The sequence below is a fragment of the Tachyglossus aculeatus genome, chromosome X1 (genome assembly GCF_015852505.1).
Source record: "Tachyglossus aculeatus isolate mTacAcu1 chromosome X1, mTacAcu1.pri, whole genome shotgun sequence".
NCBI lineage: Eukaryota > Metazoa > Chordata > Mammalia > Monotremata > Tachyglossidae > Tachyglossus > Tachyglossus aculeatus.
The window spans coordinates 23,439,278-23,465,904 of NC_052101.1; the positions used below are offsets into that span (position 1 = coordinate 23,439,278).

Below are 26,627 nucleotides of genomic sequence, written 5' to 3' on the forward strand. Positions count from 1 at the left end.
CCTGTTCTGCCACTTGTCTGCTGTGTGACCTTGGGCAAGTCACTTAACTTCTCTGTGCTTCAGTTACCTCATCTGTAAAATGGGGATTAAGACTGTGAACCCCATGTAGGACAGGGACTGTGTCTGACGTGATCATTTTACATCTACCCCACCACTTAGTACAGTATTTGGCACATAATATGTGCTTAACAAATGTCAAAATGATTGGCACATAGTGAGCACTTAACAAATACCACTACTGTTACTATTATGAACCCAAGATTTTTTGACCCTATGGACCGCGAAAGAAACATTTGTTTTTAAAGGAAAGCACACAAGCAGTTCTGTACAAAGGTTTTATTAATAAAATACACCCTAGGGCATTTTCTGATGAAACCCTAGGGTGCAAAATAGATACACAAATCACAACCACTGTTGCGTTGTTCACAAAACAGTTCTGCAAATTTCCTACCCTTCAGTCTTTTCCAACAGTGCTGACAGTGTCTGGTGTGGCTGCAGCTGTTTGCCCAGAAGATGGAGTCCACGGTCTCTCTTTTCGTCTATAAAAAGGAAGGGCTGAATTTTCCCTTTGCACTTTCTAAATTCCCAGGGACTCTGAAAGGAAAATCTTGAACAATATTTACAGGTGGCCTTCAAGCCTCAATTAGCTCTTGGCACACATGAAACTAAGCCCTGAATACTTTACGGGGGGGCTCAGCTGTCTCTGTCCGGGGCTCACTGGGGTGGGAAGGTGTCATTACTGACCCTGGATGAGGCATTTCCCTTAAGCAAATAGGTTCTGCTGGATTAATCTAACCTTTGTTTCTAGGTCCAGGGCTTGGGGTGTGCTGTAGAATTGTGCCCATGCACTCAGAGTACCAAAGCTAAACTTGGGCAACAGAGAAGCTAGGCTGGTTTGGGGCTTTAAATCTGTGAGGTGGAAGTCAAGGCTTAGTAGACTGGCCACTCTTGGCTGCAGCTAAGCCAGGAAGACACGTTTACTCTGGGGCAACCGCCACTTCCAACCTGCACCATCTCTGGCTTTTCATGTGTCCACGTGTATGAGTGAGTGGGTGTGAAGTGAGGCTGGGCCAGGCAACCCACTGCCCCGTCAGCCACCCCCAAATCAGTCTTGGTTCAGGTGAGTGAGCTGGGATCCTAAGCCTCTGTGGAAGTAGGGGCTCCCTCAGTCCCTGAGTTCGACAGTCCGGGACTAGAGTCACTCCAATTTAAACCTCAGTACCCTCCCTGGGGTACAGGACACTACTGGTGCCGATGCTGTTGTAGAAGTGGGTGTTGAACTGATTGAGGACGGAGCCACTGTAGCCAAGGTGGCTGGAAGGCACGGGACTGGGCCACTCGGGCCCAGGACTGTGGCCGGGGATGCCGCTGAGCGGGGAATAGGAATTGAAGCCGACCGCGTTCTGTCCCACCTTGTCTGCCCCTTCGTTGCTCAGTCCCATGGGCGCCGACCGGCTAACAGAGTTGGAGCCGTTGACGTAGGCGGTCATACTGGAGAGGAAGCTGCTGAGGCACGGGGTGCTGGAGGCCGGCGGGGATGACCGCTTTTCAGGGGAACTGTCAGTTTCCGGGGAGGAAGTCTCCAGGACCTCTTGGTGCTCGGCGGCCTTGGGGCTGTCGGACAGCAGACTGTCCTCGGACGGCTCAGACGCCAGGGATCCGGTGCTGGACGTGACATCCGACTTTCTCTTCCGCTTCCGGCGGAAGTTCCCATTGTCGAACATCTTCTCGCAGTTTGGATCCAGAGTCCAATAGTTTCCTTTGCCTAGTTAAACATAGTGCAAAAATCTAAGTACACAGGGTTCACAGGGGAGTACCAAAAGCAAACCTGAAAACCACCAGGCTCCTCTCCAATAATTCAGAATGCCCCCAAACCTTTAGGTTTACAAATATCCAAATGGTAGTCCTTGCTGCCCTTACCCATCCATGTACAAAACTGGCGAGCGATGCCCGGTACCATTCTCACAGGCATTCATTCATTCATTCAATAGTATTTATTGAGTGCTTCCTGTGTGCAGAGCACTGTACTAAGCTCTTGGAAAGTACCAATAGTCGGCTACTACCCCGAGAAAGAAGTGGGAGCATATGGGAGGAAAAACACTAAAAAGAACCATTTTATATTTAAAACCTAGAAAATCTAAAGCCTTCTGACTTGGTGAGAGAGTTTCCTTCCCATACACCCGTCTCCAGGACCAACCCAATGGGCACAGTGGACGTGAGTGGGGCACGTGTGCCATTCCATTTTCCTTCCCCCTCAACAAGCAGTTCCCACCATGGGGTCATGAACATCAGTGCTAGGCACAGCCTCCAGCTCAGAATACCCTGCTCCCACCGTCTCCCCGGCAGCTTGGTCCCTGACCAAGCCAGACAGGCTCTGCCTTCTGGAATATTTCTCCTCTTACTCTGGAATCCTGTTACTTATTTCAGGATCTGTTCCCTGAGGGTAGGGTCGGGGTCTACTACCCTGATGGTGATCTCCCGGCCAGAGTGAACACTCGATAGATACGACTGATTGTTGAAGCAAAGAGCTACTCACCTGGGTCATCCTCGTCCCGGGGTACCTTCTTGAAGCAGTCATTGAGAGACAGGTTGTGCCGGATGGAATTCTGCCAGCCAGCCTTGCTCTTGTTATAGAAGGGGAAGTTGTCTGCCACATACTGGTAGATCTGACTGAGAGTCAGCCTCTTGTCCGGAGCTCCGTGGATCGCCATGGCGATGAGCGCCGAGTAGGAGTATGGGGGCCGGACCAGCTTCATCAGCTCCTCCTGGGAGGGGATGGGCAGCCAGCCAAGCTCCGGGCTCCCCAGGCTGTGCATGTTGGGCAGGAGCTGCCTCTGCACCCCATAAGGCTGGGGGATCAGGGGAGTGGTGTTGGAGCCCGGCAGGTAGGGCGGCGGGGTGAGGGATGGGCCGTTGAGCCACAGGTAAGGGTTTGGGGTGCCCCCGTAGTCTCCGCCATCAAAACTGGAAGGCCGCTGTGGGCTCGGGACGTTCTGGGGGTGGAAGAAGTTCTCGTAATAGATGCTCATCTCGGGGGGCTCCTGGCCGATGTTGGGAAACTGGGGGCTGCAGCGTGATGGAGAGTGCGCCTGGAGATCAAATGAGCTCATGCTCCGTGAAGGACAGGTTGCCAACTCACAAAGCACCTGTGCAAGTCTGTTCCTGAAACAGGTGCCTCACCTGGGCCCTGGGCCCACTACTTATACACCTGTATATGTTTAGCCTTGGGTTTCAGGCCCCACCCTAGGCTGCAGTGACTGGTTAGAGATCTTTCAGATATCCCTTTTTTGGAAACTTGGCAGCCCGCGTCCTGTAATTGCCGCTGCACATCGACCAGATTTAAAAGTTACAACTGCGTTATCTTCTTCAATGAATGGGGGAATTTTCCACTAGTGTGTGAGCCCCGAGAATGGCCCAGCTGGGGCAGGCAGTGGTTCACCCCTGCTTAGGGAAGTTAATCTTCAAATCCACCTGCCTCTTGCCCACTCTTTAAAGCTGGTTGCCTGCAAGTAGAGCATGCGTGCCCTCTGCAGCTAATCATGGTGAAAATGCACGCTCAGTTCGGAATTACTGGCAGTGTTTTCATGCCTCTGAAGGCATGGCACAGGGAGCCCCTTTAATATCCTGGACTCCATTAGCTGAAAGCCAATGGCCCAAAGGCCCCTGGTCCAGGGGATGGATGCAGGGATCTCAGACACGGGAGCCGAAACCTTGCCTGACACTCACCCATGGCGGCTCCTATTCCGCAGTCTAGCGGCCAGGGATGGGGGGTGGCACCAGTTGATTTTCCGTGGGGGCTGTCATGCCTCTCTGGAGAGGGTGACTGCCTTTTTCCATTTCCATGTGTGAATAAGAAATTTCACCTGCAGGATCTTCCCCATGGCTCCGGGGGAAAAAAGGAAATGTATATTTAAATAGAGATTGCTTGCTTTCAGGGCTCTGCCAAGTCATGCAAGAAGTCTTCTCTAAGCCAAACTCAGTTGCCCTTGAGCATTTCTCCTTGTCTTCAGAGTCTTGTTGCCAGCCTCCATGAGTTGGTAGCCTTCAGGGCCCTTGGCCCTGCTGGCTGTAGGCAGAGTGTCAAGAGCAGGTGGTCTAGACTAATGCCCTTATCTGGCATCTGGGTCACCGAACACCCTGGCTCACCTGAAGGTTTGCCTTTCCGGAAGCTGGGGGCAGAGAAAGCCTCTCTGCATGCCTCTTGAGGACAGGGATCATGTCTATTAATGCCCCTATGCTGACTCCAGGACTTAGTACAGGGCTCTGAGAAGAGCAAATGCTCAATAAATACTGTTGAGAGAGATTACCAGCACACTGTTCAGTACAATCTTCTTCATTAGAGACTGTACTTTCTCTAGTTCATCGTGGAACATGCAATCATTCATATCTGAGTGCTTAGTGTGTGCAGAGCACTATGCTAAGCGCTTGGGAGAGTACAGTATAAACAGAGTTGGCAGGTACGTTCCCTGCCCGCAAGGCGCTTTTAGTCTAAAGAGGAGTTTACAAGTCGAGAGAGGAGCTTACAGTTGTGTTTGGGTGGGCTTTACTCTTGATGACAGATGACTCTTTCTCTCTCCCTCTCTCTCATTTCTTTCCCTCTGCCCACACAAGATCCCTCTGTGATCCATCTTCTGGAGTCCCTGATCCATCTGGTTCAGTGAGGATGTCAGAGCACAAGCCATAATCTCTGTTCACATATAGTTCTGTTTGTCCACCGGCCCCAACTCCCTTCCCTAAAGAGGCTTGTAGAGAGGCTTTCTTCTGCTCCCGGCTTCCTGAACAGCAAATGTTCAAGTGAAGAGTGATCCAGCGGCCAGAGAGGGACATTAGCCAGTACTCCTCATACGCAGACCTCAGCCACTATTCATTCATTCTTTCAATCATATTTATTAAGGGCTTACTATGTGCAGAGCACTGTATTAGAAGCCAAAGGGCCCTGAGATCTACCCATTCATTGGGGTTGGAGCTGGGAATGCAGTTTCTCCTGCAGTGAGGGAGAGCCCCACACTAACACCCCACTGAATTGGGTCCACAGTTTGGAAGCAAAATTTTTTATGGCATTTGTTAAACACTATGTGCCGGGCACTAAGCACTGAGATAAATACAAACTAAACAGTTTAGACACAATCCCTGTCCCATGTGGAGTCATAGCCTTAATCCCCATTTTGCAGATGAGGTAACTTAAATGCAGAAAAATGAAGCGACTTGCCCAAGGTCATACAGGAAATGGCAGAACTCTGTGGGGCTGGTGGACAACAGGCAGGTTGGTTCCTTAATTCTGAGACCTGCCTCCCACCATGCCCTCCCTCCTTTTCTCTTTCCTTCTTTCCCTCTCTCCCTGCCTCCCACCACACCTATACTTAAGGAGCAGCTCCTAACAGTATTAGGAATGTGTGGGCAATGATAAAACAAAGTTTATGTGAGATGCAACAGATCCTGATTCGGTAGTAGTAAAAGTATTAATGGAATGCCCACTTGGTGCAATGCACTGTACTATTCAATCGTATTTAGGTGGGAAGCAATGTAGCCTAGGGAAAAAAATGGATCTGAGAATCAGGAGGACCTAGGTTCTAATCCCTGCTCTGCCGCTTGCCTGCTGAGTGACATTGGGCAAGTCACTTTACTTCTCTGTGTCTCTGTTTCCTCATTTGTAAAATGGGGGTTTAACAACCTGTACTCCCTTGTCCTTAGACTGTGAGCCCCATATATGACAGGAACTGTGTCTTTCCATACAAACATCTACCTCAGAATTTAGTACAATGTTTGAAACATAAATGCTTAAATACTACAATTATGATTATCAGGTGCTTGGGAAGTAGAGAATAACAAAGTGACATGCTTTGTTCCCATAATGGGAGAGTTCTAGTTACTGACCCTTCATCCCCCCGAGTGACCCAAATTACCAGTCTGAAGCATCCTAGAGAAGCAGCATGGCGTAGTGTATACAGTACAGGCCTGGGAGACAGAAGGACCTGGGTCCTAATCCTGGTTCTACCACTTGTCTGCTGCGTGACCTTGAGCAAGTCACTTCAATTCTCTAGGCCCTGGTTACCTTGTCTGGAAAATGGGGATTAAGACTATGAGCCCCATGTGAGACAGGGACTTTGTCCAACCCGATTTGCTTATACCCACCCCAGCGCTTTGTACAGTGCCTGTCACTTAGTAAGCAGTTAAATACTATTATTAGTATAATAGTAGTAAAGTCAAAATATCTAGGAAAGAGCTTCCTGGACTGGGAGCCAAAAGCTTTGGGTTTTCAGTCTGCTCTTACTTCACTGCAAATATAAGACTGAACAGCTATTTTTCCTGCCTCAGTCTCCCCATGTAAAAAAAGAGGGTAACCAAAGTCCTCAGTCTCCTCCTTGCAGTTTGGATTATATCTCTAAAGACTTCAGAATCCCCAGATAAAGGTTTCACAGTAGGAGCAAGTTATTAAGACTATAAACAACAGTAAAATAAATGAGAAACCTAAACAGTGGCTTGTCGAGCTGTTGAGTTATTTAAAAAATGCTGCTCCTCAATTCCAAAGACAAACTCCAAAAGGGAAGGGGTCACTTTCTGATATTTTTCAGGCCTCTTCCCCATGATGCCCTGTGGTAATTGAGTTGTCCTTTGGGTGGAGAAGAGCATTATTGCACCTGGGAAAGTAACTGCCGCTGATAGGTCATTTCAGTGGCCACCAAAGGACCTTTTGAGCTGTGATTTTTTTTCCTTTGACTTTCAAATCTCTTTAGTCTCCTGCAGCTAGTGCCTTTATTGACCAGATTTGCCCTACACTGGAGGGGCACAGTCTCCTTTGGAGCTAGACTTCAAAAACAGTCAAGCTTGGGATACTTAGTACAAGACATAATCTCCACCAGATAGAACAGTCTGCAAACTCTGTCTTCTGACCAATGAGAAACCTATAAAGAGGCCATATTTTTCTAGTGCTGAAGAACCAGTTAGCAGGGAGGTCAGCAAAATAGAGATTCAAGACTGAACGGTGAAGGCAGATGCTTTTGAAAAAGACCCTCTGACATTCCAGGGCCATTGCACCTGTGCCTAATTGCTATTTTCCTCCTTCCTCTGTGGGATCTAGAGGCCTCGTGCTCCAATCGGGTATGAGTCTAACCAGGCAAACTAAATGAGAAGCAGCATGGTTTAGTAGAAAGAGCATGGGCCTGGGAGTTAGAGGACCTGGGTTCTAATTCTGGTTCTGCCAAATGCTTTTTAGGTAACCACAGGCAATTCACGTCACTTCTCTGTGGCTTAGTTCTCCTGCTCTCCCCCCTACTTAGACTGTGAGCTCCCTGTGGGATAGGGACTATGTCCAACTTAATTAATTTGTATCAACCCCAGAGCTTGGAAACAGTGTTTGACATAAAGGAAGCACTTAACAAAAACCTTTTTTTAAAAAATAAAGTGCCAGCAATTCATTCAGTCAATCGCATTTATTGAGCGCTTACTGTGTGCAAAGCACTGTACCAAGTGCTTGGGAAAGAACAACGAAAAGACACATTCCTTCCCACAACAAGCTCACAGCCAATGCCTTCTGAAAGTGAAATTCAACCAAAAAATTCAACCAAAGCTCAGCTGGATTTGGGGGGATTCTTTTGCAGCCAGGCTTCTAGCTGTGCAGCACATTTGTGAGTACAGAGGTTGTGAGGTATTTATGTGGGAATTTTGAAAATATTGAGAAGCAGCATGGCTCAGTGGAAAGAGCACGGGCTTTGGAGTCAGAGGTCATGGGTTCAAATCCAGGCTCCGCCAATTGTCAGCTGTGTGACTTTGGGCAAGTCACTTATCTTCTGTGTGCCTCAGTTACCTCATCTGTAAAATGGGGTTTAAGACTGTAAGTCCCTCATGGGACAAGCTGATCACCTTGTAGCCTCTCCAGCGCTTAGAACAGTGCTTTGCACATAGTGAGCGCTTAATAAATGCCATCAAAAAACAACAACCCCCCCAAAAACAATAGTCAAAGCATCTTAAATGGGCCACAGATTGGTAGAAGTTGGGCTACATTGGTTGGAAAGAGCCCAAAGCGGACTCGCTCCCAGGGCTGAAAAGAAAGAGAAACATCGCCCTCTAGCGGGTCGCTCTCCAAATCCAATAATAATAATAATAATAATAATGATGATGATGATGGTATTTGTTAAGCGCTTACTAGGAGCGAAGCACTGTTCTAAGCGCTGGGAGGATACAAGGTGATCAGTTGTTCCCCGTGGGGCTCACAGTCTTAACCCCCATTTTACAGATGAGGCCAAGAGCAGTGAAGTGACTTGCCCAAAGTCACACAGCTGACAAGTGTGACACTAGAGAAGCAGCGTGGCTCAGTGGAAAAGAGCAAGGGCTTTGGAGTCAGAGATCATAGGTTAAAAGCCCGGCTCCACCACTGGTCAGCTGTGTGACTTTGGGCAAGTCACTTAACTTCCCTGTGCCTCAGTTACCTCACCTGTAAAATGGGGGTGAAGACTGTGAGCCCCCTGTGGGACAACCTGATCACCTTGTAACCTCCCCAGCGCTTAGAACAGTGCTTTGCACATAGTAAGTGCTTAATAAATGCCATTAAAAAAAGTGGCAGAGCCAGGATTAGAACCCATGATCTCTGACTCCCAAGCCCGTGCACTCTCCACTGAGCCATGGTGCTGCAGCGTTTTGATTTTGATGATGATGGTACTTGTTAAGCGCTTACTGTGTGCCAAGCATTGTTCTAAGCACTGGGGTGGGTACGAGGTCACCAGGTTGCCCCATGTGGGGCTCACAGACTTAATCCCCATTTTACAGATGAGGAAACTGAGGCACCAAGAAGTTACCCAAGGTCACACAGCTGATAAGTGATGGAACCGGGATTAGAACCCATGACCTCTGACTCCCAAGCCCATGCTCTTTTCACTAAGCCACATTCCAGAACTGGGCTGGAGCCTTTGGGATCAGTCCCACCACCCACGGAATTGGATGAATCTATGTCTCAGGCTCTGAGCTCAGCTGCTCCAGCAGATGTTGAGGGGAGGGGGGAGGGCTAAATGGCTGCCCCCATCCAGGAGGGTAGGGGGCAAGGCTGGTGGTGTGTTGGGAATCAGCATTTGGAGACTGTTAGGGCTGAGCAATGTGTAATGCAGGGCTGCAGGGGAGGGTTGGGGTGGGGGAACTGCAGCCCACCACCTGCTACCAGTCAGTGGCACGCACCTGGATCCCCAGTCAATCAATCAGTCAGTTGTTTGAGCACTCACTGTGTGAAGAGCACTGTACCAAGCATTTGGAAGTACAATAGAACTGACACATTCCTGGCCCACAATGAGTTTACAGTCTAGAGCAGAAGACAGACATTAATATAAATGAATAAATTACAGGGAGTTGGGGAAAGTGTCACAGGGGTGGGGGTGAGATTAGCTGAGGTTTAGCAGGTGAAGACAGTGGAAAGGTCCGAGGAGAGCAGCTAAATCCAAGGGGCAGGAGTTTCCATTTGAGCACTATGCACTCACTGTGTGCCAGGCACTGTACTGAGCCTTAGGGTAGATACAAGTTAATCAGGTTGGACAGAATCGCTGTCCCATATGAGCTCACAGTGGTCATCCCCATTTTATAGATGAGGAAACTGAGGCATAGGGATATGAAGTGACTTGTCCAAGGTCACGCAGCAGACAAGTGGCTGAGCTGGGATTAGAACCCAGGCCCTTCTGACTTCTCCCCCTTTTAGACTGTGAGCCCACTATCGGGTAGGGACTGTCTCTATGTGATGCCAATTTGTACTTCCCAAGCGCTTAGTACAGTGCTCTGCACATAGTAAGCGCTCAATAAATACGATTGATTGATTGATTGATTGATTCTAGGCCCATGCTTTATCCACTGAACCAGGCTGCTTCTCCATGACCTCAGAATTGAGAGTAGGGGCTGAATATGTAACTGATGACCTTTCCTCTCCCACAGACCCTTCCTCTGGGAGTCTCAGAGAGCTGGAGTGCCCCAGGAGATCAAACCTGTTGACACAAAAGGCCAAGCCCAGACAGATGGGATGTTTCATCAATCCCACAAGCTCTGGCCTTGAAGGAGACTCCCAGAAGCCGAAATCTGAAGGGTCCTTTGCCCCTACCCTGCCTCCCACCTTCCCAATTCTCTTCCCCCAGGCTGCTCCTAGGATCACCACCTACTGTCTGGGGCTGGCCTGTCCTGACCCTCTGGCCTGTCCTGACCCTTAGAAGCCCAAAGTGGAATCACTTTCCAGGCCAAGCGGAAGGAATAATGATGGCATTTGTTAAGCGCTTTACTACATGCCAAACACTATACTAAACCTTCCTCTGCTATCTTCCCTTAGAGAAGCAGTGTGGTTCATTGGAAAAAGCAGGGGCTTTGGAGTCAGAGGTCATGGGTTCGAGTTCCGACTCCGCCACATGTCTGCTGTGTGACCTTGGGCAAGTCACTTAACTTCTCTGAGCCTCAGTTCCCTCATCTGTAAAAAGGGGATTAAGACTGTGAGCCCCACGTGGGACAACTTGATCACCTTGTATCCCCCCCAGCGCTTAGAACAGTGCTCTGCACATAGTAAGCGCTTAACAAATGCCATCATTATTATTATTATTATTACAGTGCTCTGCACACAGTAAGCACTCAACAAATACGATTGAATGAAAACACTGAGGTACAGCCAAGATAATCAGGTTCAGTACAGCCCCTGTTCCACATAAGGCTCACAGACTAAGTGGGAGGGAGAAGCAGATGGGGAAATTGAGGCACAGAGGGAGTGGCTTGCTTCAGGTGTCACAGCAGGCAAGTGACAGAGCTGGGATTAGAACCCAGGTCCTCTGACTCCCAAACCCATGCTCTTTCCATTGAGCTGTGCTGCTTTTCACTAGGCCATACTGATTTTATAGCGGGTTAAGGGCAGTGGGCTAGGGGTGACCCTGAGAAAAAGCTGATGAGTGATCCCAAATCTCAGCTCTGCCAATTGTCAGCTGTGTGATTTTGGGCAAGTCATTTAACTTCTCTGTGCCTCAGTTACCTCATCTGTAAAATGGGGGTTAAGACTGTGAGCTCCCCGTGGGACAACCTGATCACCTTGTAACCTCCCCAAGCGCTTGGAACAGTGCTTCGCACACAGTAAGCGCTTAACAAATACTGCCATTATTATTATTATTATCCCAGACCAGGGGGCTTCTCTCTGTCTCTCTGTTCAGAACCTGGCTTGGAATGGCTGGAAGAACATTCCATTTAGAAAGCAAAGGACGCACAGATCACATTACTGCCTTTATTGTCAGTAGGTAAGAAAACAGATTTCCAGTGGCTTTTTTGAACAGGTTTAAAAATACGAAAGAAAGAATTCACACAAAAAATTAGACAGACCACATTTTGCTGACTACTAGTAAATGCAAATTAATATTCCCCAAAAAGCTGGTTGAACAACATCATATCCCTATATGGGCTTTGATAGAGATGTCATGGTAAAGGAGAATGTCCTTCCGCAGTCCACGGGAAAGATTTCATCTAATTGGCACTTTGGATTTTCACATCATCTGGGACTCCGTGGCACTAAGAGAAGGTGTCATGATTCAAAATGGAATCTGAAAAGCAGGTCTTTGCCCCATCGCCATCTTGCAAAGGGAACAGAGCCAGTCATATCTTGCACAGCATTCCCTGTTCCCTACAGGCTCCTCTGAACTCCTCGGCAAGGCAAGGCTGCCCAACACTCCACTCTCCAGGAGGTTCCCAGGCTTGTTGGGCTCTAGACTCTTCACAAATCCATGGTTATGTTTTCTGGGACCCGCTCTCCGGTCTGCTTCCCGTCTTCTGCAGACTTGGATGCCAACTTTGAAATAGGGGAAAAAATTTAAAAACACCCACCCACACACACGAGCTTAGGGAAGAATGGTCCTCACAGATCAGGGTGGTGGATTGACACATAATGTTCCAGCTGCCTTTAAAGACACCACCAATCAATCAATCAATCGTATTTATTGAGCACTTACTGTGTGCAGAGCACTGTACTAAGCGCTTGGGAAGTACAAGTCGGCAACACATAGAGACAGCCAAGCATTCTTTGAATGTGTATCAGTCTACCAACTGCTATATTGTATTCCCCCAAGTGCTTAGTACAGTCCTCTACACACAGTAAAGAGCTCATGCTCTACACAGCATTCCTGTTCTAAATGGGATCCACCTTACTGACTTTGAATCTACTTAACTTCTTCCAGGTGGATAGATTTTGTTTAGATGTGGTCAGGAGTCTAGGACTAAGCACTGATACTTCTGCTCACCCTCTGCCTTGTTCATAGGCCTTATGGCTAGTCCCAAGTTGTGTCCAGTTTATGACTCCTGATTTCTGGGGGGTCCTAGTGTTGCTTTTGCTGTTACAGCAGCTCTCCCATTTTGGCTTCCCTGGAAGGCCTCGAGAGGCTTCTGTGGACAGATGGCTTCCTCAGAGAAATCTCCACAGAGCCTCTATGTGGGGAACCATGAACCCTCATGTGGAACAGCTGCAAAACTACAATTCTGAGCCCTGCCCAGCCAGATGGGCATCTGTGGGCATAGGGATGGGGGCATCCAGAGGGCATCCACTCTGGTCAGGAAAGGGAGTGCGAGCTGCACGGCCCCCCACCTCTCTTTCTGAGGAAGCTTCCAGCCCCTGAGAAGGCGACTTGCACTCTGCCCAGTACTCACCATCGTTTTGAAGAACTGATTCACTTTCTTCCTTTTCAGTGTTTTCTTGTCGCCTTCGGAGAGGGCAGGGAAAGCCTGGCTTAGCCGTGGAGATGGACTGGGTTCCTCTGGTCCAGGGGTGGGGGCCACAGCTAGTGTGAGTGCTGCAAGCAAAGGGAGGAGAGGAGGGGAGGGGAGAGGAGAAGAGAGGGAAAGAGAGAGAGAAAACACACAAACCTGGTGAGAGAGATCAGGGTCCTGGGGTGGCTCCCGGGAACCAGGAAGGGAAGCATCAATCTTGCTAATCACCCCTCACAACTGGGCACAACTCAGCTCCTTACCATTGGAGGAGCCATTTATCTGCTCAATGTGACAACTGGCTTTCCCACTCATCCAGCCAAGCTGGCAGCAGCCCACCCTCCTGGAACCCAGACAGTTCTGTTTTAGAAAGGGTGCTATAGGATGGAAAGGGAAGAAAGAGCCTTCTCCTCTGTGTCCTTCCTACCTCTGGTTAGGTCTCTTTCTCAGTTGGCTTGGCCTTCCAACAGGATCCCAGCCCTGCCCCTTAATAATAATAATTTTAGTATTTGTTAAGCTCTTACTATTTGCCAAACACTGTTGTAAGTGCTGTGGTAGATATAAGGTAATCAAGTTGGACACCGGCCATGTCCAACATGGGGCACACAGGCTTAATCCCCATTTTACAGATAACTGAGGCACAGAGAAGTTAAATGATTTCCCAAGGTTGCAACAGCAGACATGTGGCAAAGCCAAGATTAGAACCCACATCCTCTGATTCCCAGGCCCCTGCTCTTTCCACTAGACCATAACCCTTGCCAGCCTCCCAACCAGGGCTACTCATAATTGATGCTGGGTTACTAGCAAAGGAATTGATCTTAAGTGCTTAGTTCAGAGCACTGTATATTGTAGATCCTCAATAAATACCATTGAGTAATTGATGTGACTCCTGGGAGGTTGGGACATTGGAACACACTGAGAGAGATTCCTCTTCCTAACTTGCCCAACTCTGTCGATTCTAGCTCCATCCTCCCTGCCCCAGAATCCCAGAAACCTTGGTGTCATCCCCTTTGGATTCATTCAACAGCTAAATCCTGCCTCTTCTTCCTTCATCCACCCTAACGATCCTCACCTTGGTCTACATTTGGATACACTCTTCCCTGTATTGTCCTTGCCCACTCTCCTACTCCCCAGTACTGTAAATGACTCCTGCCCCTCCCATTAGGTTGTAAGGTCCTGGATCTGGTTCCTGTGCACACTCCCAAATGCAAAATACATTTCACATTCATTTAAAGGCTCAAAAAATAGGGCAATGATAGTCTGTATGGAGCACACAGAATATCGATCCAGTCTTTGTACTCAACAGTTTCGCGTACTATTAGGGGAGACAGGAGGACACAAATTGCATGTATGCAGTGGGAGCAAGAGGACCAAAAAGATACAGTTGGTAAGAACAGAATATGAGTAAAGGAAACATAAATAAGTGAATAGAACCAATGAAATTATGTGATGACAAACGCTGATGAGTGTTAGTGGAGAAGCAATGCGGTTTAGTGGAAAGCGCACCAGTCTGGAAATCAGGAAGATCTGGGTTCTAATTCCAGCACTACCACTTGCCTGCTGTAAAGCCTTGGGCAAGCCACTTATCTTTGCTCCACCTCAGTTTCTTCATCTGTAAACTGAGAATTAAATAACTGATTCCTTTCTCTTAGATTGAGTCTCGTGTGGAAGAGGAACTGTGTCCAATTGGTGTATATACTGCATCTACCCCAATGATTAGTTCAGGGTTTGGCACATAAACACTTAATACCGCAGTTATTAATATTAGTTGGGAATGTCTCCTGGAGAAGTGGTTTTTCAAAGAGAACTTAAGTGCTTAGTACAGTGCTCTGCACACAGTAAGCACTCAATAAATATGATTGAATGAATTTAATGAACTTAATGGTGGGTGGGGATGTGATCTGGTGGATTTGAAGGTAGAGGGAATTCCATGCAGGGGGAGGCTGTGAACCATGGTATAGAGACAGGAGAGCATCCAGTAAGATACAGTATCGTGGTGGCTCTGTAGAAAGCTGAGGTGAGGTGTAGCAGGTGAAGACAGTGGAAAGGTTTGAGGATAGTAACTAAATCCAAGGGGCAGGAGTTTCCATTTGGGGTGGAGAGAGATGGGTAACCATCAGAGACTTGAAGGCAGAATGATGTTTTATGAGAATTATCTGGGTAGTTGAGTGAAGCTTGGAGAGGTGAAATAGAGTGGAGAAGGGGAATATCCAGAAAATATTATGGAAGAAAACAACCAGGGATTCAATCAGTATTAACCACCCAGAAGGTGGAGTAACCTTGGCGTTATCCTTGACTCTTCTCTCTCATTCAACCCTCATATTCAATCATTAAATCCTGTCAGTTCACAACATCACTAAAATCCACCCTTTCCTCTCCATCCAAACTGTTACCCCATTAATCCAAGCACTTATCCTATCCCGCCTTGATTACTGTATCAGCCACAGGGTCTTACCTGGGATGGTTGGCATAGAGCGACTGGCAAAGCTCATCTGCTTGAGGACAGATGTTTTTGGGGGGACAGCTGCATGTTCAGAGAGGTTGGTGTCACTCATGAACTCGTGCTTCCTGGACAACTGGACAGGGACAAACACAAGACTCAGCATTCTCCCCGATGGCAGAGGAGGCAACTGGAAGGATGAATTGTCAGAGTAACACAGAAGCCTTGGGTACCTTTAAGTCCTAGCAGAATCAAAGAGTTCCATTCATCCTAGGAATTTTTCAACTCATTCCAGGAAGGGGTGAAAGCACCAGTTCCATTGATGCTACTCTTTGGGCTTCCTTTAGGAGGAGTGAACTTTTTGAATGGAAAGTTTGTGTTTAGCATAAGGCTGCTGGAAGGGGTTCCTTGAAGAGTCTATTGGGGTGACCTTCACCCTTAAAGCGTGGGACAAACAGAGGCTGGGCTGTGGTGGGATTCAGTAAACCGTCCTTTTCAGCACCACTGTTCTCAATCAGGCCCGAGTTCTTATTCTGCTCGGTGGCACCTCAGGGAAGGTCTCTGCCTCCCTCCGGCTTGGAGAAGGCTCATTCTCACACTTACTCGTTTCATGTCTGACTCTGGTGCTGGTTTCTCGTCAGCAAACACCACGCTGCTCCGCTTTGTTCTCTTCTTGGACCTCCTGAGCTTCACCTCTGAAAGGGTTTGGGCCAGAGGAAGATTCTCCTCCAGCTCTGGTTTCATGGCCTTTGGTGTGGGTGGGTCCACATCAAAGCTGGAGGGAAGAAGAGAAAAGGCCCAAAAATTGGAACAGGAAAAACCACAACTAAGACCAAATAGAATCTCCTGAAGGAGGTGGGTTAACCAAAGGAATCTCTTTCCCTGGTGGATTGAGCAAACAGGATGTAGGCTTGAGGTGAACAGGAATGGAAAGGTTGGGGCAGAGTTTCCTTGGAAGGAGTAGGTGAGTTGGAATAAAGCCAATTTAGTGCTCCTGGGAGAGATGGGGAATAGGAGCAGCCCTGACCTTCTAGTGGTTGTCTATGGAAAAGAAAAGGGAGCAAAGGCCTGCGAATCAGAAGACTTGTTTTCTAATCTCATCTCGGCCACTTGTCTGTTGTGTGACCTTGGGCAAGTAAGTTAACCTCTCTGTGCCTCAGTCAGCTCATCTGTAAAATGGGGATTAAGACTGTGTGCCCCACATGGGACATGAATGGTGTCCAACCTGATTAGCTTGTATCTACCCCAGTGCTTAATACAGTACATAGTAAGTGCTTAACAAATATCATAAAAAAGGAAAGGGGGAGGGGAAAGGGAAGGAAGATTGAAAAGAATGAACAAACAAAGGGAGAGAAGGGGGGAGGAAATAACTTGCAAAACTTAATAGAAAGAAGTGGGAGTGAAAACTAAGTCTCTTGAGTCTGAGAGAGAGGGTAGTGAGGGTGTACTCATCTTTCACAAGGTCATTTAGGTAAAGCTTGGACTTTGGGGCCCAAAGGAAGGCTCTGTGGAGGGATGAAGAGGAGTAGTTCCATGGAAGAGGGGAAGCAAGGGGACAGCCCTGGAAACAGTGGGGTTGATAGGAGGGGCGCTCTGGGGAGTAAGATGGGTAGTCTCTGGGAGACTACTTGGAGATTTCTGGCCCACCTTTCCACAGCAACTCTGGTAGGCGTGCTGCAGTCAGAGTTCATGGAGACCAAGGAGATGATGGACATCTGGCGATAGGAGCGCAACATGGACCGAGGGCGGCCCACCCTCCGGTCGTCAAAATCCGGCTGTGAGACAGAAAGGAACATGGAGCGCACAAGGCAGGGAGATGGAGGAGAGATATCTCCCGAGTCAATGAGCACAAAGATATAATAGTATTCAGGTTGTCAGGACAGATCACGAGCTCATTAATAACACATATGAGAACCCATAGCATCAGCTTCCATTCTGGTGGCAGCTAGGGTGGAGGAAGGTGGTTTTGGCAGAGGACCTGGGGTGAGAGAACTGGGACTGTACTAGTGCTAAATTGGACCTCGTTATGGAGTAGCTTAGTGTGTTGAACCCGTGCAGCTTTCTAGCTGACAAAAATACGCTTGTCCTCCCTGGAGGCTCATGGGGGATGCAGAGACAATGGTGGTTTGGTTCCTGAGTGCCAAGTTAATCATCTGTTTTGACAAACATTTTTTTCCTTACTTCATACTAAAGACTAAAGGGAAAAAGAATTCATCTTGAATGTTTCTGTTGCAACTCTCAAACATTAAGTGGTTTTTCTTTACCACACTGAGCCCCTTGCGGGAAGCAGGTCTGTGTCTAATTCCTACTTCCATACTCTTTCCCAGTGCAATACTGCTCTGCACATGCTTAGAACAGTGCTTGACACGCAGTAAGTGGTTAACAAATGCCATCATTATTATTACAGTAAGTGCTTAATAAATACTAGTCATACTGTCGCACTGCTTCTGGCACAAGCCTGGAAAATATTTTTCCCTGGATTTTGAGCTCAGCATAAATCCTTGTCCCTGGCACTGTTGACTTCCCTTCTATACTGTAAGCTATTTGAGGGCAGGGGTCATCTCTACCAACTCCATTGCATTGTACTCTCCCAAGTGCTTACTACAGTGTTCTTCACACAGTAAGTCCTCAACAAATATAACTGATTAATGGATTCTTCATGGTGGCAGAGTCACCCTGGGGGAGCCATACCAGTTCTCTGACTCCATATTCCTTTTCCACCTTCACTTTTAAGTTCTTGAAACACTCCTCCATCCGGTCGTGGAAAGGACGGAGACTCTCTGACACTCTCCTCTCATGAATCTTGATGCCGGCCCCTAGGAAGGGAATCTGTACAGAAAAGATTGAGAAGGATGAGTGTCCTGAGTTCTAGAGCCATCGTTATAATAATGATAATAATAGTAATAATAATGATAATAATGTGTGCATGCTGTGAGCCAAGCATTCTACTGTGAGTTTGGGTAAAGAACAGGTACTGATCTCCATTTTACAGATGACAAAACTGAGGCATAGAGAAGTTAAGTGACTTGCACAAAGTCACACAGCAGGCAAGTGGTGGAATCAGAATTAGAACCCAAGTTTTCTGGCTTCCAGTCCTGTGCTGTTTCTCATCCTTGGTTTAGCCAACTCTCCCCAAATAATCCAGAGCTGTGCTTCTTTGGGTCATAACTGTCCCTTAACCAGAGTCCAGGGAAGGACAAAATGTGGATGTCTTTCCTAGAATCCTTGAAATCAACACTGCTATAACACAGTACATATGGGACTTGAGCAGAGGTGAACGGGTAGGTGATCTCAACACACTCATGTAGGAAATGAGAGGAAAATCCTGGGAGCATAAAATTCATTAAAGAAAATAAAATGAGCTTTTCCAAAAAAGAGCTTTTAGTGTAAATTGCAGGAGGTATTACATTGTCTGCACTGTCCACCTGATTGCTTTAGAGCATCACAGACACTCTGTCAAAAAGATTGCTTTTCTTTGTGCTATGATTACATAAGGATTTACAGGGACAACCTGTTAGAGCCGGGCTCAATGTCCCCCTTGGACTGACTCTCCTCCTTCGAATCTCTTGACCGCAGTAGGAAAATACTGTTTGTACATCTGTTCTGCCCAGATAGAGAGGGAAATAGGAGGCAGATGTAGGAGGAACAAGAGAATAGCCAGATTTTCAAAGCCGTTTATGGGGAGAGAGTTCAAGATCCTTCTTCCTCTGCAGGGCCTTAACACTGAAGGCGCCAGCTCCAGAATCTGGAAGGAAGCCAGAGCTGGTGAAATCACTTTCTAACCCAAGGTGAACCCCATAGGGACCCTTGAACCTTACTGAATCCTAGAAAATCGCTTTGCTCAGGGATTTGACTGAGACCATTTTATCCAGGATGGGAAGATTGTAAATGAAAGTGAAAAAACAACTATTGAAAATTGGGTTTTATCTCCCAAGTAGCTATCAGAAAGAAACCAAGTCAGGAAAAGAAGGATGAATAATGTATAAAGAGAAGAATAATTAGGGTAACATTGGTTACCTGCCAAGCAATCAGGTCTTTAAGGCGGCTCAGTTTGTCTTGATCTTCGGGGTGGTCTCTGGTATATTCCTCGGTGAAAAAAGCCTGAAAGGAACAGACGTGGGTTTCAGCTTTTGAGAGAGCAATATTTCAAGGCCTTAACGACTGTTCTAGGATGAGATTTGGGAGGGCAGAGTCAGGCCGTGACACTCTAGCAACCAGGAAGCAGTCATCTATTGTCCATGGTGGAGGAGAACTCTTTCTGGGCAAAAGGGAAATAGGAAGAAAGCATATGGCTTCTTGTAGGGTTTCCTTGTTTGTTTCGTTTTTAATTAAGTTAAAATTGTTTTGTGGGGTGGAGGGTTTTCCTCTGAGATGTGGTACCCTGGAAGTAATCCGAAGGAAGGAGAAGCACCTAAAACTTTACACAGAAATGAGAGGAATTCTCCCCTCATTTCTCCTTCCTCCCACTGTTGCACTCTGGGAAAGAATTGTCTGGAATTTCATCCACCAAGTTGACTTGGGCAACCTGGAGAAGGAAAATGCTGTTGTTTTTCCTCAAATGCTAAAACCAGTTCTCCTTCTGCAAGGGCAGTGTAGGTCAATGAGGACAGCACTTGGCTGAGAGCCAAGAGTTCTGGTTCTAGCCTCCTCAGCTGGTGTTGGGATCGCTTAAGGTCCATGGATTGTACAAGCAATTCTTGTCCAACAGACATCCTTTTTCTTAATTGAAATAGCACAAGAAGAAAAGGTTTGCAGAACTCAGCTATCCTCTTAGCAGAAGCCTCATAATGAAGAACTGGAGCCTTACCTTTTCATATTTAGCAAACCCTCCCATGACTGCAGGGTCCACGATCCCATTCAGAAGCATAGACAGGGGGTTAATTGGGAGGTTTTCATCACTCTGGTACTGATTAATCATCATCAGAATTTTCTCATTTGCTGTAGACATGGTTTCAATGGCATTCTCTAGAGGGCTAATGGTTGTCTATCAAAATAAGATCACGAAGAAAACAACACATTGTAATTCATTATTCATTTCAGCTTCCTCACTCTTTTGAGTGCGGATCCAGGGAATGATCTCTGCAGACTTTAGCTAGGGCAGCACCACACGGCTTGGCTCTAATTAATGAACTCAGCAAATCAGTCAGTCCAGCAGACAAGTATTTGAGTGCCTCCTTGTGGGGTGCAATGTGTGTATCCAAATATTTTTAAGGAAACCTTGGCATTATCCTTGACTCCTCCCTCTCATTTAACTTACATATTCAATCTATCATTAAATCCTGTTGGTTCAACCTTCACAGCATCACGAAAATCCACCCTTTCCCTTCAATCCAAATTGCTACTACATTAATCCAAACATTTATCTTACCCTGCCTCGATCACTGTATCAGCTCCTTGCTGAGCTCCCTGCCTCCTGTGTCTCCCCATTCCAGTCCACAGTTCACTCTTCTGCCCAGGTCATTTTTCTACAGAAACAACCAGACCATGTTTTCCCACTCTTCTAGAAGCTCCAGTGGTTGCCCATCCACCTCCGTATCGAACGGAAACTCCTTACTATTGACTTTAAACACTCAATCACCTTGCACCCTCCTACCTCTCCTCACTACTCTACAACCCAGCCCACACACTACATTCCTCTAATGCCAACCTTCTCACTACACTCCAGTCTCATCTATCTTGCCACCAACCTCTCATCCACATCCCGCCTCTGGCCTGGAATGCCTTCCTTTTTTATATCTGACAGACAATTGCCTTATGGAAGGCACATCTCCTCCAAGAGGCCCTCCCTGAATAAGCCCTCATTTCCACTTTTCCCCACTCCCTTCTGTGTTGCCCTGACTTGCTTCCATTATTCATGATGATGATAGTATTTGTTAAGAGCTTACTATGTGCCAACCACTGTTCTATGCTGTGGGGTAAATACAAGGTTATCATGTTGTCCCACATGGGGCTCACAGTCTTAATCCCCATTTTACAGATGAGGTAACTGAGGAATGGAGAAGTGAAGTAACTTGCCCAAAGTCACAACATGGAAGACAAATGGCGGAGCCGGGATTAGAACCCACGACCTCTGGCTGCCAAGCCCGGGCTCTTTCCACTAAGCCACAAACCTTACAGCACTTATGAAAATATCCATAATTATTTCATTTATATTAATGTCTGCCTCCCCCTGTAGACTGTAAGCTCATTCTGGGTAGGGAACGTTTCTGTTATATTATTGTGTTGTACTCTCCCAAACGTTTAGTACAGTGCTCTGCAACACAGTGCTTAGTATAGTGCTCTGTACACAGTAAGTGCTCAATAAATGAGTGATCGACTGAGAAGTAAAAAACAAATTAGTGGCAACTTGCTTGGTCTCAAGGAACTTACACTCAAATGGGGGAGACAGACTTAAATATTTACAAATAATTGAAGTGGAGGGCCTTGAAGATTACTGTGGGGAGTTTCTGCTTAATACAGAGGGATGTGGAAGACCAGGAGAGAAGTGGAGACAGATGAATGCCATGTGACACTTTCGAAAGAGGTAATATGCCAAAATATGTGGTGTATATTGGAGAGGAGAGGCTGGAGTCCAGCGAGGAGGCTGCTAGAATAGTCTAGCCATTATATGATCAATGGTGGTCCAGGATTGGTTGGAGTGCTTACTCCTCCAGGAGGCCTTCCCAGACTGAGCCCCTTCCTTCCTCTCCCCCTCGTCCCCCTCTCCATCCCCCCATCTTACCTCCCTCCCTTCCCCACAGCACCTGTATATATGTATATATGTTTGTACGTATTTTTTGACTCTATTTATTTATTTATTTAATTTATTTGTACATATGTATTCTATTTATTTTATTTTGTTAGTATGTTTGTCTCTGTCTCCCCCTTTTAGACTGTGAGCCCACTGTTGGGTAGGGACTGTCTCTATATGTTGCCAATTTGTACTTCCCAAGCGCTTAGTACAGTGCTCTGCACATAGTAAGCGCTCAATAAATACGATTGATGATGATGATGATGAGTGGAAAGGGCAGATCTGGGTGATGTGGTGGAAAAAGAACCAGGGGAATTTGGCAGTTGACTGAATGTGAGAGTTGAAGCTCAGTGAGGAATTAGCCACTCATCAAGTTTCACTCCTGCTGTGACTGCTGTTTGCAGCTAACACAAAGCACTGAAACAATCCTTTGATGTACACTTCCTTTTCATGGCTTAGTGGAAAGAGCAAGGGCTTGGGAGTCAGAGGTCATGGGTTCTAATCCCGACTCTGCCACTTGTGAGCAATGTGACTTTGGGCAAGTCACTTAACTTCTCTGTCCCTCAATTAGCTCATCTGTAAAATGGGGATTAAGACTGTGAGCCCCATGTGGGACAACCTGATTACCTTGTATCTACCCCAGTGCTTAGAACAGTGCTTGGCACATAGTGAGTGCTTAACAAATACCATCATTATTATTATTAAAAATGACATCTGGGAGTTAGGCAGGAAGCATCATGGCCTAGCGGATAAAGCATGGGCTTGGGAGTCAGAGGATCTGGGTTCTAATCCCAACTTTATCATTTGCTTGCTGTGATCTTGGTTAAGTCACTTAACTTCTCTGAGCCTCAATTTCCTCAACTGAAAAATGGGAAATCAATACTTCTTCTGTCTTCTACGTGATTGTGAGTCTCGTGTGGGACATGGAGTGGATCCAGCCTGATTAGTTTGTATTTATCCAGTGCTTACAACAGTGCTTGACACATAGTAAATGCGTAACACCATTAAGAGAAGTTGCTTAACACGTAGGAAGTTGCTTAACATGCTTAACACGATGAGAAGCAGCGTGGCTTAGTGGAAAGAGCACTGGCTTGGAAGTCAGAGGTCATGGGTTCTAATCCTGGCTCCGTCACATCAGCTATGTGACTTTGGGCAAGTCACTTCACCTCTCTGTGCCTCATTTACCTCATCTGTAAAATGGGGATTAAGACTGTGAGCCCCACGTGGGACAACCTGATTATTTTGTATCTACCCCAGCACTTAGAACAGTGCTTGGTGTATAGTAAGCACTTAACAAATATATAATAATTATTATTATTAACAAATACTATATTTTTTAAAAGTGTACTCAATGTGGGGAAAGTTTCAGCCAAGGAGAATCTAAGTCTCTAGATTCCCGGGAGATCAGAATCTTGAAAAGAAGTCATGTTCATTGACTGCCCACTTGGTGAGGTACACCCTACTAGATGCTTGAGAAGTACAGAATTAAAGAAATGACTCATCTCTTAACCCCAGGGAGCCCACCAGCTAACGTGGGAGATGAACATAAAAATATTTACTTGAGTGGTCAAAATGAACCAACACTCTTTCAGGATGGGCATAAATAAGAGTTGGCTAATGGGCCTCTAACTTTGCCCAGAGACCCATCGTTTCATCAACCCTAACGTCTCACCAGAAAGATGCTCTGGGCTTCACAATCCAGTTTTAACACTTGCACCATGTCCCTATAAAAAGCATTCCCTTCTCCTTCTGATTAAATCAGCTTGGCTCCCATGGGTGTGGAAAATACAGTTTCTTTGGATTCTGAATAATATCCTGATTTTGCCCAGGGTGACCGGGAGTTCCTTTCACATATGAGAAAAGAGAGATCAAATATACCAAGGGGGCATAAAAATCAACCCAAGCTGGTCATGCTGGGTCCGGGCTCACTGGTGCTGACGTGGTTCTGTTTGCATAAGCTGAAACTGCCATCTGGTTTCTCATCAGACTGGGAGACAAACGCAGCAGGTGTTTTATGAGCCTGAAACCTTCACTGAGTTCTAAGCAAAATTTAGTGTGACCACTTGGATTTTTGTTTTGTACTGTGAATTTCAGTAGGAGAATCAGATTTTAAAACAATTTGAGCCTAACATACTTAGTAATTTCTCTCATTCCATTTTTAAACTTTGTTTCAGGTGTTCTATTGCACTGTAGGTTCAACAGACTTTAGAGCCATTTATGCTATGTTTGGAATAATGATCTGAGAACCTCACAGTTATGGTATTTGTTAAGTGTTTACTATGTGCCTGGCACTGTACTAAGCACCAGGGAAGATACAAAGCCAATCAGGTTAGACACAGTCCATATCTCACATGGGACTCACAGTCTTAATCCCCATTTTACAGCTGAAGTACTTGAGGCACAGAGAATTTAAGTGACTTGCCCAAGGTCACACAGCAGAGAACTGGCAGAGCCACAATTAGAACACAGGTCTTTCTGAGTCCCAGGCCCATGCTCTATTCTCTGGGCAACACTGCTTCTCACTATGTCCTCTGACACAATTTCTGATGAAGGTTGTGGATGATGATAAAGTGATAAAAAGGAGAGTAACCCAAAAGAAGAACCACTGAGAAATCCTAGAAGCTATTTTCACATTGAAATGCAGTGAATGATGATATTTATGTAGCAATTCACCTGAAGTAGCAAGTGTGCTTGAATATAATTAAATCCAGGTGTCTGGGAAATGGGTAGCCAAGAATTTGGTTAAATATTCCTTCAGATTGAAACGTATTCTGTGATTGATCAGGACAAAAACTGGAGTCAACGAAGATTTTGGATGTGCTTTATCAGCCTTAGGGTAAGCATTTGAAAAACATCAGACTGCCAGAATTGCTCCCCTACAGTCTCAACTGCCTCTGGACCAAGCTCTGCATCAGAGGTGTTGCTTGTCAGAAATTGAGGATATGGGGAAGATGACATGCTACATTTCTGATTTACTCTTGTTTTGTTTTGATACTGTTATATGGATGATTAAATTTCCAAAATCTGAGTCTCAAATCAGCAGTTCCAGTCCTGTACTCTCAGTTGCTTTACAAGCACGTCTCTCCTCCTGCCTCCTGGACATTGCCAGCTCGATGAACCAAAACATCTTACATACACTGTGTCAAAAACAGATCTGTTCATCTTTCCTTCTAAGTTTTCTTCTGTTAATTTTCCCATCACTGTCAACAACACTGTCTTCCCTATTTCAACCTCAGTTTTATCTATGCTTCCTCTCTGACCTTCACCTTCCTCATTGGGTCTGTCTCTCTATCTTGCTGATTCTTCATCTTAATATTTCATCTGCCCTGTATAGCTCTGTATCTTACCTGGCCCTCCTCCTATCTCTGATCTCTCCTCCCCCTCTCCACACCCCTGCCTTACCTCCTTCCCCTCCCCACAGCACCTGTACATATGTATATATGTTTGTACACATTTAGTACTCTATTTTACTTGTACATATTTATTCTATTCATTTTATTTTGTTAATACGTTTTGTTTTGTTGTCTGTCTCCCCCTTCTAGACTGTGAGCCCGCTATTGGGTAGGGACCGTCTCTATATGTTGCCAACTTGTACTTCCCAAGTGCTTAGTACAGTGCTCTGCACACAGTAAGCGCTCAATAAATATGATTGAATGAATGAATGAATGATCACTCCTCTTCTATCTTTTCTCCCTCAAGACCCTACATTCAGGGATCCTTACTTTTCTCATTTAACACACCCTCTTTCTTTTTTTGTTGTATTTTTGTGCTGTACTATTTTGTATGCCAGAAATGGTACAAAGTGCTGGGTAGGAACAAGGTAATCAGGTGAGACATAGTCCCTGTCCCACATGGGGCTCCCAGTCTTAATCCCCATTTTACAGATGGGGTAACTGAGGTTCAGAAGTGAAGTGACTCACCCAAGGTCACAAGGAAGACAAGTGGCAGAGCTGGGATTAGAACCAAGCTCCATCTGACTCCCGTGCCCATGCTCTATCCACCAGGCCACTCTGCTTTTCTAACTCCCAAATCAATATCCTAAACCCTGGTTATTTTACCAGTCTCATATTTCTTCTTGCTTCCTGGATATCTCAGTGGTACCTCAAACTCAGAGCATCTCATCTTTCCTGCTAAATCCACTCCTCCTTGTAACTTTCATAACCCTGCCAATAACATCACCAGCCTCCCTGTTTCAGAAACCCACAACCTTAGTGTCATATATAACGTGTAAATCTTTGCACTGTGTCCTCCACATTCCCTGATTTTCATCACACCCCCTTGACTCTCCATATAGCCACCACCTTGGTTCAAGTACTTCTATCACAGTTAGACTACTGTATCAGCCAACTCACTAACCTTCTAGCTTCAAGACCCTCTGCTCCTTCAGTCTATATCACACACCGCTACCCGGCCATCTTCCTGAAATGTTACTCAGCACACATCACTCCACTCCTCAAAAACTTTCCAAAGCTACCATTTTCCCTCTGCATCAAGTAAAATGTCTTTACCACTGACCCCCAAAATGATAATAATTCAGTATTTAATAAGTGCTTTCTATGTGCCAAGCACTGTACAAGGGCCTGGAGTAGATACAAGATAATCAGGTCTCACATGGGGCTCATAGTCTATGTAAGAGGGAGAACAGGTATTGAATTCCCATTTTGCAAATGAGGGAAATGGCTCCCTAGCAGCTTTCTCCATCTTACATATCATCTCTCTTCACCCACTACTCCCCAGCTAAAACTCTTCTCCCCTTCCCAGCACATCTTT

The 26,627-nt window shown here is 46.3% G+C and overlaps 2 protein-coding genes across 2 annotated transcripts in view; both read right to left on the reverse strand.

The window, feature by feature from the left end:
• Positions 1-383: 383 nt before the first annotated feature.
• On the reverse strand, positions 384-3,156 carry FOXI1 (forkhead box I1). Its single transcript, XM_038740156.1, has 2 exons — positions 2,537-3,156; positions 384-1,765 (listed from the first exon to the last, which is right to left on the reverse strand). Exons 1-2 carry the CDS (start codon positions 3,108-3,110, stop codon positions 1,209-1,211), a joined length of 1,131 nt encoding a protein of 376 aa, XP_038596084.1. The 5' UTR covers positions 3,111-3,156; the 3' UTR covers positions 384-1,208.
• Positions 3,157-11,225: 8,069 nt separating this feature from the next.
• LOC119949834 (dedicator of cytokinesis protein 2-like) overlaps positions 11,226-26,627 on the reverse strand; it is a 381,064-nt gene continuing 365,662 nt past the window's right edge. Inside the window, exons 55-62 of the mRNA XM_038771675.1 lie at positions 19,935-20,111; positions 19,145-19,228; positions 17,819-17,956; positions 16,775-16,902; positions 15,731-15,902; positions 15,143-15,263; positions 12,631-12,773; positions 11,226-11,779 (exon numbers count right to left, since the gene is read on the reverse strand). Coding sequence (XP_038627603.1) covers positions 11,705-11,779; positions 12,631-12,773; positions 15,143-15,263; positions 15,731-15,902; positions 16,775-16,902; positions 17,819-17,956; positions 19,145-19,228; positions 19,935-20,111 — 1,038 coding nt within the window. The 3' untranslated portion in view covers positions 11,226-11,704. The remainder of the gene's footprint in view (positions 11,780-12,630; positions 12,774-15,142; positions 15,264-15,730; positions 15,903-16,774; positions 16,903-17,818; positions 17,957-19,144; positions 19,229-19,934; positions 20,112-26,627) is intronic.